At 33.6% G+C, this 9,955-nt stretch overlaps 2 protein-coding genes across 2 annotated transcripts; one reads left to right on the forward strand and one right to left on the reverse strand.

Moving 5' to 3' along the window:
• Positions 1-281: 281 nt before the first annotated feature.
• Positions 282-1,342, reverse strand: LOC129916435 (uncharacterized). The gene is made up of 2 exons (XM_055996404.1): positions 1,215-1,342; positions 282-1,119 (listed from the first exon to the last, which is right to left on the reverse strand). The coding sequence occupies exon 2, from the start codon at positions 1,100-1,102 to the stop codon at positions 323-325; it is 780 nt and encodes a 259-aa protein (XP_055852379.1). The 5' UTR covers positions 1,103-1,119; positions 1,215-1,342; the 3' UTR covers positions 282-322.
• A 4,273-nt stretch (positions 1,343-5,615) lies between these two features.
• On the forward strand, positions 5,616-7,328 carry LOC129915368 (elongation factor 1-gamma). Its single transcript, XM_055994871.1, has 3 exons — positions 5,616-5,744; positions 5,872-6,021; positions 6,192-7,328. The coding sequence occupies exons 1-3, from the start codon at positions 5,733-5,735 to the stop codon at positions 7,323-7,325; spliced, it is 1,296 nt and encodes a 431-aa protein (XP_055850846.1). The 5' UTR covers positions 5,616-5,732; the 3' UTR covers positions 7,326-7,328.
• The last annotated feature ends 2,627 nt before the right edge of the window (positions 7,329-9,955 follow it).

Raw genomic sequence — 9,955 nt, forward strand, 5'->3', positions numbered from 1 at the left:
CACCTTCGAAATCACTAGTTTTAACGATTTTTCGAAAGGTGGCCGGAAACTGGAGATGACCGAAAATAGGCATTTCTACCCTACATAATTTGGTTCAATGAGTTATTTTCCATCGAAAGCCATCCATTGAACGAAATTGGATGCTGCCGATACAAGATTGTATCGAACACACTCGATTGTATTAAATAAAGTCCTGTGGAATGGAACACCTAAACATTAGATTTACATTTGATAAATAACTTATCCATCTTCATGATCCTTTAAAATGCAATAAAACACGTCTTATTGTTTTCTTTTTATTTAATTTTTTTATTGGGAAAAGTTAGGAATTATTCAAGACTCGAAACTCCACCTGATTCCCATAGAATGGTATAAATCCATCGTAATCGTTTAGAACCTGAAAATCAGTTTGTGTTATATTAAAAGTGTATACGTGTCCTTGACCGTGGGGGCGACAAAACGTCGGTTGCCACTGCCCTATTCGGAATCTGTTGTCGAATCTCTTAATTGTTTGCAGAAATTCATCTACTGAAATCACTTCTCCTTGCACATATGCTTCGACAGTGATATTTTTCTTTATACCTGGGATGCCTGTTAGTTCGACAACGGATCTCTGTATTGGTGGCATGCTTGGTCGGTCGACAACCCCGGATCTCTGTACTTCTGGGACGTAAGGACGTGCGACAACGTTTCTTTGTACTTCTGGCTCTAATGGCACGTTAACGATGGTTCTCTGAATTGGAGGAGCCTTTGGCTGTTCGACGACGTTATTTTGTACTGGAGGAACGTATGTTTGAGGGGCAGAAGCATAAACATTTCCTTTCTTTGAATAAGTGACATAAATTTCTGCATTTGGCCATGGTGGTGGCATTCGTTCAACTATGTCAACTACGACTTCGGCAGAATGTTCATCAACAGCTCTTAATTTAAAGGTTCCATCCTTCCAATAACTGCCACTGTATTTGGGACTCATTTCGACATCGGACATTAAGTCGCGATATAACATTTCGAAGAGGGCATTTAAAAGGGAAGACCTTTTTTCGGGTGTAAGCATTTTGTGCAGAGGATGACTTCGATCGGAAACAGTCACTTCGTAAGCCATATTTTTTTAATTGATTACTGGAGTTAAAAGTATAATGGTTTTGGGTTGATTGAAATCTTGGGTTGTTTTTGTGGGATAATTTAATTGTTAATATTAAGAATTTTAAACTTACCGAGAATATCTTTTAGGATTAATTTTATAGATAAAAATCCATCCAAACAAAAATTTATTTCCTACCGGTGAGTTTTTTGTGTTGATTTGTTTGTGCAACTGAAAAAGTGACAGTTGCTGTCAATTGAAATTTCAGTTCAGTGGGCTTTCAGAACAGGGGTGACTATATTTTAATAAGAGTACTAATGTAGCAGAAGTACGTACAAAAATGCTCCCAAATACAACTCCACTCTCAAATAAAAGCATAGTCCGGGTCCGATATAAAGCCTATAGTACTATAGTACGCAGCTGAAGCGAAACCAAATTAAAGGCTTAACTACATTCACCACTTTTTGAAAAAGTACAAAAGTGAAAATATTTTTTTTCTCGCTAGAGGGATTTTTTTGTAAAAAAGAGTTTACAAATTGATTTTTGGACGGAAAAATAAGCATTCTGCATCATTTATTTTAATTTTCTAGCCCGAAAAACCATACAAAAATGGGTTTGAAAATTTTCACTTTTGTACTTTTTCACTTCTGTAAATTGAAATCTCGCATGTTCTACTTTTTATACAGCTTGTATTGAGATTGCTTCAGAATTTAACTGCTTATAGAAGTTCAGACTTGTTTAACAACTTCTAATAAGTTGTTTAAATACTAGGTGTGTTTTTTTGTTTATCTATATAGATTTTGTGCAAAAAAACGACATCGAGATTTTTGAAATCAAAACAATTTACGTGTTAAAAACAACAAAAACTTTATCTGTATAGATTTTTGAAAAATCCAGATAATTATCCAGATTTTACTTTCTCTCGATAAAAACAGTAGTGCCAAGGTACTTTATTTGTTGTGTTCATACAAAAATATCTGAAAATATTAACAAAAAAAAAAGCGGAGAAAACGAGGTTTGAAAAAAACTCTCATAGAAAAAAATAATCAAAAATTTGTTTGACATGGTTGCATTGAAATGTTAATATATCGAGATATACGCAATGCACTTTTCAGATAAAAGTCTTAAATGGATCCTGATAAGATTGTTGAACAGATATGTATATAAAATTACCAAAGTTTTTTCGAGAAATTAGAAATAAAAATAAAAAAGTTTTCACATTTGATTTTTTAAAAATCGAAAAAAAATTCAATATGGCTACCTTCAAACGCTTATAACACAAGAACGACGCAACTAATGTTAATGGTCATGGTCTTAAAATGTAGCTAAGAATATACAGATAATTTTTGGTTTTTTGTGAAAAAACAATTTTTTTGAATCCAACATGGATGCCATGGCCATATGAAAATTTTTGTTTGTATCCAACATGGATGTAATGGCCTTTCCACTTCGGAGTAAAAATAAAAAAAAAAACAAAAGCAACATTTTTGACAGACAGCTGCCAAAGTATATGTACAGTGGTGCCAAATGTTTGAATGGATTTCAAAAATCTCGATGTCGTTTTTTTGCACAAAATCTATATAGATAAACAAAAAAACACACCTACTATTAAAGAAACTTAAACGAAGAAAGCTTGTTTTTCTTATAAGCCTGTTTAATGAATTTATAGAAGCTTTACAGAAATTACCAAGTTTTGTATTTAATTTTTGGTTTTGATATTAAATAATCTAGTTCGGACACTTTTTGGTTTTGACATTGAATAATTTAGCTCGGACATTTTTTTGCTATTTGAACTGATTAAGTTTTTGATTTCATTATTGAATATACTACGATGGCCAAATGGGTAGAGTGGTGGACAACCACCAAGCAGATACGAAGTTCGATTCCTGGGTGTGGTAAAAAAATTATATACTTTTAAAATTATTATTAATAGATATACTTAAAACTAATGGAATGTTATATATAATATCAGATCAAAAGATAAAATTCATGATTCAAAACCAGTTAAAAAAGGATTCTTTTTTGTTTTTTTAGTTTTTTTGTTTAATTTCGATAAGACATGTATTAAAGAGCTATACAAGCTCTTCCGAAGCTATCTCTTAAATCTCAAAGCTTCGGTAGAGCTTCGGTAAAGCTTCGTTTAAGATTCTTATAGAGGGTCAAACTTGTATAAAGTTCTCCTTTTTCCATGCCCAACAACCTTACTAAAGTTTAAAAGAAGCTGAAATGTAGCTTTTGTAATACCTTAACGGAAGCTGAAATGTTAGTTGGGTATCGCAATTGTTTTGTGATAAAGAGTATACAAATTATATTTTAGACCAAAAAATAAGCTTTCTGCATCATTTGTTTTAATTTTTCATCCCGAAAAACTATACAAAAATGCGTTTGAAAATGTTCACTTTTGTACTTTTTCACTTTTTGAGCCAATGAGCCCAGTACGCAGATCGCGCTAAAATTTATCTTTCATACAAATTTCCTCCAAAGATAAATTTTAGCGAGGATTTTTAGCCAGGTAGTACGCAGTTCACGCGCTAAATTGGAATTCTCATCTACTACTTTTCAAAAAGTCTCCACTCAATTTAGCTCGCGAAATAAATTAAAATAAACATTTGTGGTCATTGTTGTTGCTGCAAGGAATAAGAGGCAAAAAAAATATGTATGTAATTTTGATTGTAAGTAGGTATAAGTAAATGTTACTGTGATTCAGCCGTTATTTTTAAATTTAAATATATCTTGTCTTTTAGCGAACGCGTGTAGAGATAAAAATTGTCGAGATAAAATTTAGTTTAGCGCGATCTGCGTACTGGGCTATGTAGTTAAGGCTTTATTCATACAAAATTTCGTTAACGAAATAAAATTTGTTTTGTTTTTGCTTTAAACAACTGATTTTCCGATGTTTTTTTCTTGAACTTTTGTATTTGTATTTTTATTATTTTCACTTTGCTATAATACCCGATGGTATTTTTTCGTTAACATGCCAGCTGTTGGTTTTGGAGACTTCAACATTTTACGTTTCGCATCAGCAGCGTACTAGGCTTAAGCTAACGAAAAAAAATATCATCGAGTATTTTGACAAAGTCAAAATAAAAAAATTCATAATTAATTTAAAAACAGAAAATAATTTTTAAAGCAATAAATAAATGAATTAAAAGTGAAAAAACCGTCAGAAAAATTAAGAAAAAGCAACAGAAAATAATTTTTAAAGCAAGAAATAAATGAATTAAAAGTGAAAAAACCGTCAACACTGCTCTTGGAGTCAAGAAAAATGCACAGGACAGTAAAAAGTAAGTGACAAATGAGTGAAAACTCTCCAATTTTTCGCTAGAGCTGCGTACTGAAAAAACGAAAAGCAAGATCACGATTTGTGATGTTGATGAAAAGCAAGGTCACGATTCGTGATCCTGATGAAAAGCAAGATCTCATGTAGTTGTTGTAAAGGCTTGGCCACACCGGAGGGTATGCGGTAGGGGTAGGGGTAGAGGTAACGGTACTTGTATTAAAAAAATTCCAAACTGACATATCAACGTTCAGATGTGGAATTTTTTCATACAAATATCGTTACTGCTACCCGTACCTCTACCGCATACCCTCCGGTGTGGCCAAGCCTTAATACGTATTAATTAATAGCCTGATGAAAAGCAAGATTTCCATTCGTGATCGTGATGAAAAGCAAGATCTCATGTAGTTGTTGTAGTACGTGTTAATTAATGATCTATATGAATCAAGTGGGATAATAAAAAACGCCTAATGATCTATATGGATCAAAGTGGGATAATAAAAAACGGCTAATATTCACTATCACACAGAGAAAAAAATAGTCATTTTTAACTATTTCTTAACTATACCTATTTTCATAGTTAAAATCGGGATTACTATTTTGGATTTGGATCTATTTTTGACATTATTTGACAATTTTAAATCCAGATGTATTTTTTAAACTAGTGAATAATATAGCCGTTAAGGTATAACTATACAACGGCCACTTTTTGCAAAAAGTCAAAAAGTGAAAATTTTCAAACTGATTTTGTGACAGTTTTTTCGACCACAAAATTAAAAATAATGATGCAGAAAGCTTACTTTTTTTGTTTGAAGGGTTTAAGCCTAGTACGCAGCTGAAGCGGAACGAAATTAAATCTGTAACCTATTTTCTGATGTTTTTTTCTTGAATTTTTGTATTTCAATTTTTATAATTTTTACTTTTCTATAATACCAGATGGTAATTTTTTGTTAAAATGTTCGCTGTTGACTTTGGAAACTTGAAAAAATCGTTTAAGATTTCATTTCGCTTCAGCTGCGTACTACGCTTTAATGATAACTTATTTTTATAAAACAAGTTTATCTGAGGAACTGCTTGCACTTAAAAAAAGCATCATCACTAACAAAGTATCAACTCCAAAACAAATGCATCTACGCTCTATTTAAATATTTTGTATGCCTTATTTTTATTCAAATTATGAATTGCAAAACAATGTAAGCCCAGCATAAAAAAAATTCCTATTGAACACATCCCAAATTGAGCAATTTCTATCCTCCAACCCCGAACACACTGTACACAAAAATTTTATCAAAACGTCATCGCCGCTGCACAACGTTCAAATCCATCTGAGCACATCCCCTGTCAAATTTTCTTTCTCTCCGGCAAACGGCAACGATGGCGACAGGAGTGAGTAAAAAATCACAAAAATTTAATTTTCAATTATCTAAACCATCCGTATAGTTTTTTACCAATTATTTATCTTATAATATAGCCAATATATCCAACTAATTGTTATATATATTTTCTTCATCAGACACTTTATACTTATCCAGATAACTTCCGTGCTTACAAAGCACTCATAGCCGCTCAGTATTCTGGGGCTAAAGTGAAAGTGGCCGAAGGATTTGTTTTTGGCGAGACAAATAAATCTTCGGAATTCCTTAAGAAATTCCCAACTGGCAAGGTAAGTGTTCAAACAAACAAATTTGTCTAGTATTTCTTAAAAAAAAAACAAAAGTAACCGGTGCATGATAAACTGCATTTTTTTGCATACGTCATCGACGTGGGTTAACCACCTCCCCCCCCCTTCTACCGGCTTTTTGTCCTTCAATTCTAAATACATTAACCTTACAGGTACCTGCCTTTGAAACAGCTGACGGCAAAGTCTTGAGCGAAAGCAATGCCATTGCCTACTTCCTGGCCAATCAACAACTACGCGGCTCCAACGAATACCTCCAGGCCCTAGTACAGCAATGGATTAACTTTGCTGACAATGAAATCGTTCCAGCCTCTTGCGCATGGGTATTCCCACTTTTGGGCATCATGCCATTGGCCAAGAACAGCACTGCCAAGGATGACGTCGCCGCTGCCTTGACTGTCCTCAATAACAAATTGCTCGAGTCCACTTACTTGGTGGGTGAGCGCATTACCTTGGCGGACATCGTTGTGTTCACCAGTTTGCTCCATTTGTACCAATACGTGTTGGAGCCATCCCTACGTGCTCCCTATGCCAGTCTGAACAGATGGTTCAATACCATTCTCAATCAGCCACAGGTCCAGGCCGTCCTTAAGGGATACGTCTTGTGCGAGAAGACACTCGCTTATGACCCTAAAAAATACGCCGAATTCTTGGGCAAATCTGGTGCTGGCGCAGCAGCCGGCGCTAAGGCCGAAAAGAAGAAGGAAGAAAAGAAACCCCAGGAGAAGAAGGCCCCTGCCAAGAAGGAGGAAGAAGCCCCACAAGAGTTGGATCTTGCTGATGAGGCTTTGGCTCTGGAACCCAAGTCGAAGGATCCCTTTGATGCCATGCCAAAGGGTACCTTTAACTTTGATGACTTCAAACGTTGTTATTCCAACGAAGATGAAGCCAAGTCCATTCCATACTTTTTCGAAAAGTTCGATCCCGAACATTATTCGATTTGGTTCGGTGAATACAAATACAATGATGAGCTTGCTAAGGTCTTTATGAGCTGCAATCTTATCACTGGAATGTTCCAGCGTTTAGATAAGATGCGTAAGCAAGCTTTTGCTTCGGTCTGTCTTTTCGGTGAGGATAATAACAGCACTATCTCTGGAGTGTGGGTATGGCGTGGTCAGGAACTGGCATTCCCTCTTTCTCCCGATTGGCAAATCGATTATGATTGCTATGAATGGAAGAAACTCGATGCCAAATCTGAGGAAACCAAGAAATTGGTAACACAATACTTCTCATGGACTGGCACAGATAAGGATGGTCGCAAGTTCAATCAAGGCAAGATCTTCAAATAAGCACATAATAAATGCCATTTATAAAATAAGTGCTGTCCCAAGCAAAGTTAGTCAGACGCTAGCGTCTGTACGCCAGCAACTTACAACAACAACAACACACAACTCGTAATTTATAATCAATCTTTTTTTAAAAAATGCTGTTTTTATTGTTTTTCGGTTGTATTGCCTTGTAATGATATATGATAACAAAAAAAAAAAAAAAAGAAAGAAAAAACATACAATCCAACACTCAAACTAAAAAAAAAATGATTGTCTTTTGTATTTTGGTTTGGGGTGGGAGAATGAATGGTGCAGAGCAACCAAACACGTGTGGGATGAGAATGGTATTTTCATTTGGGCTTTGGCCAAAAAATTCGCTCACGACATTCAAGGGTATGGGTGTTCTTCTTGTCATTGATTTTTGTGATTTTTCTTGAGGTTGAGGTTTGTATTGTATTTGGCTGCGCTATGAATCATGGTGAGGAAAACATCATGAATGGAATCTTTACTGAAGGTCTAGAAACCATAAAAAAAAATCATGCTGAAATCAAAGTTAAGGGCAAAGGTCAATTTAATTGACTTAACTTTTTCATATACTTAATCGTAAGAAGCACAATTTATTGCATCATTTTACTATTTAGATGGTTTGTCTTCCATTCCCATTTTCCTTTGGAGATGGCAATGATGTTTATGATATGAACCATACTAGACACTTTCAATGAGATCAAACTAATGAAACCAGTGAATATTAGAATTCCAAGATCGAACACGTTTGTACAACACCACAACGAAAAGTTATACGATTTCCTACGAATCTTTGAGATGCTGTGCAAAGCAAAAATTCTGCTCACCGCGCTACACCTCGCAAAGGGTGTACCTAATGTTATGTTAAAGAGATCACTTATTAAATATTTGTTGAAGTCAGTCCCTGTGGCGTATGTGTAATATTTTTTATATGCGATATAGGTAAGGTATGTAATTTTAAAAAGTTCGAACTGGAAATAAAAATAACACATTGCTTTGCGAAACACTGAAGCAATTTTCTTCGAACTTGCTATGAAAGATTCTTAAGTGATTTCCTGGAAGCGAAATTGAAATTTTATTTTTAGGAACAAAATTAACCATAGCCGCCATTTAACCAAAATGAAAAAAAAAAAAACTTTTTTTCTCAAAACTGCTCAAACGAATTTGGTCAAAACATTTGCGTGAACAAATAAGGTCGTACTATTGAAAATAGAAACAACATTTTTAAACAGTTATAAATTCTTGAAATTTCACTTGGTCGCAAACGACTCAACCGATTTCAAAATAACTGTTTGAGTAGCCGGAATCGGCCTTATCAGGAATTCCTTACTTGTCGGAAACTTTTTGCTATTACAGAATCTGTTCGTTATGATAAAAATTAATTCAAATTGTCATTACAAATAGTTTTTGTTATTGTTTTTTTTTCAAGGTTCGTATACGAACTGAACCAAATCCTTGACAAGGCCGAATGTTCAAAATTAAAAAAAATATATATATTTACTTGAAACTTGTTTTTTTTTTCTCCATAATTAATTTCTATAGAACTGCATAACTTTTTTTTTTATTTGAATTTTTGTATACAAAAAAAAGGATTTTTTAATAAACGACTCTAGAATTTTTTTTCTAAAATTCTGTTCTACAGGAAATCAATTTAAACATAAAAAAAAGGATTTTTTAATAAACGATTTTTTAGATAACCTCATAAAGTGTTCACAGACACCTTGAAACGAACATTTTTTTGAGATTATTCGAGAACCTGACGTTATGGGGCAAAATGGACTTCGGATTTTGGCTTTTTTTTTAAATTTTGAATTTTTTTCTTAAATCAAATTTTTGAAAACGGGGCGGTGAATTTTTTTGAAATCCTGGCTTTAGACGTTCATTAGTGATTTCTACAAAATGGGATACCAATTTTATTTTAAAATTTTTTTTTTCAAAAAATTACATATTTATAAAAAATTAGTTTTTTTTAAAACGGCTCAACGATTTAAAATTTTTTTTCTAAAATTCTTAGAGGATATAATAATGGAGTGCTTGTGCTGTTAGTTCCGTGAAGCTTTTATAGAGGGCTCTAGTTTTTTTAAGTTTTTCGATGAGTGCATGCCTCCATTTTATTTTCATTTGATGGCTGTCATCAACAAGCGTGTTTATTTACAGCTGCGGAACCAGACTCTTACTGAAAAACGAAGGCAGCGACCCCTATCCATGCATATGGCATTACAATGTATTAGGTATAGGAACAAGCACTCCATATATTATATTCTCTAAGTTAAATTGCGTCTTAACATATCAAATTTGCAGAGCAATTTGATTTCAGATGTTTTATTGTTTTGAAAAACGAATTTTATGTTTTTGTTATTTTTTTTTTTATACCTACATTTCCCAAATTTCTATATAAAAAGTCTTAAAAATTCAAGCAACTTGAACTCCAAGAGCAAGTTCGTGCGACCCAGTCGTGCATTTTATTTTTTTTGTGGCTGTGTAATCGAACGTTTTTTTAAATCTTGAATTTGCTTACCCAACTTCTACTTTTCCGGAAATTGAGAAAATCTCAAGCGGAACAATTTTAGAGTTGTAAACCGTTGAAACTATGAAAAAAATCACTTTTGTTTCATTTCCCTCCATAA

Source organism: Episyrphus balteatus, chromosome 3 (assembly GCF_945859705.1).
Source record: "Episyrphus balteatus chromosome 3, idEpiBalt1.1, whole genome shotgun sequence".
In the NCBI taxonomy this organism is placed as follows: domain Eukaryota; kingdom Metazoa; phylum Arthropoda; class Insecta; order Diptera; family Syrphidae; genus Episyrphus; species Episyrphus balteatus.

What these genes read in the sequence shown, in the direction of transcription:
- LOC129916435 (XM_055996404.1), bottom strand. Translation starts at nt 1,102, where the DNA reads ATGGCTTACGAAGTGACTGTTTCCGATCGAAGTCATCCTCTGCACAAA.
- LOC129915368 (XM_055994871.1), top strand. An exon ending in AGAAATTCCCAACTGGCAAG is followed by an intron (nt 6,022 to 6,191) that starts GTAAGTGTTCAA and finishes TTAACCTTACAG; the next exon opens with GTACCTGCCTTTGAAACAGC.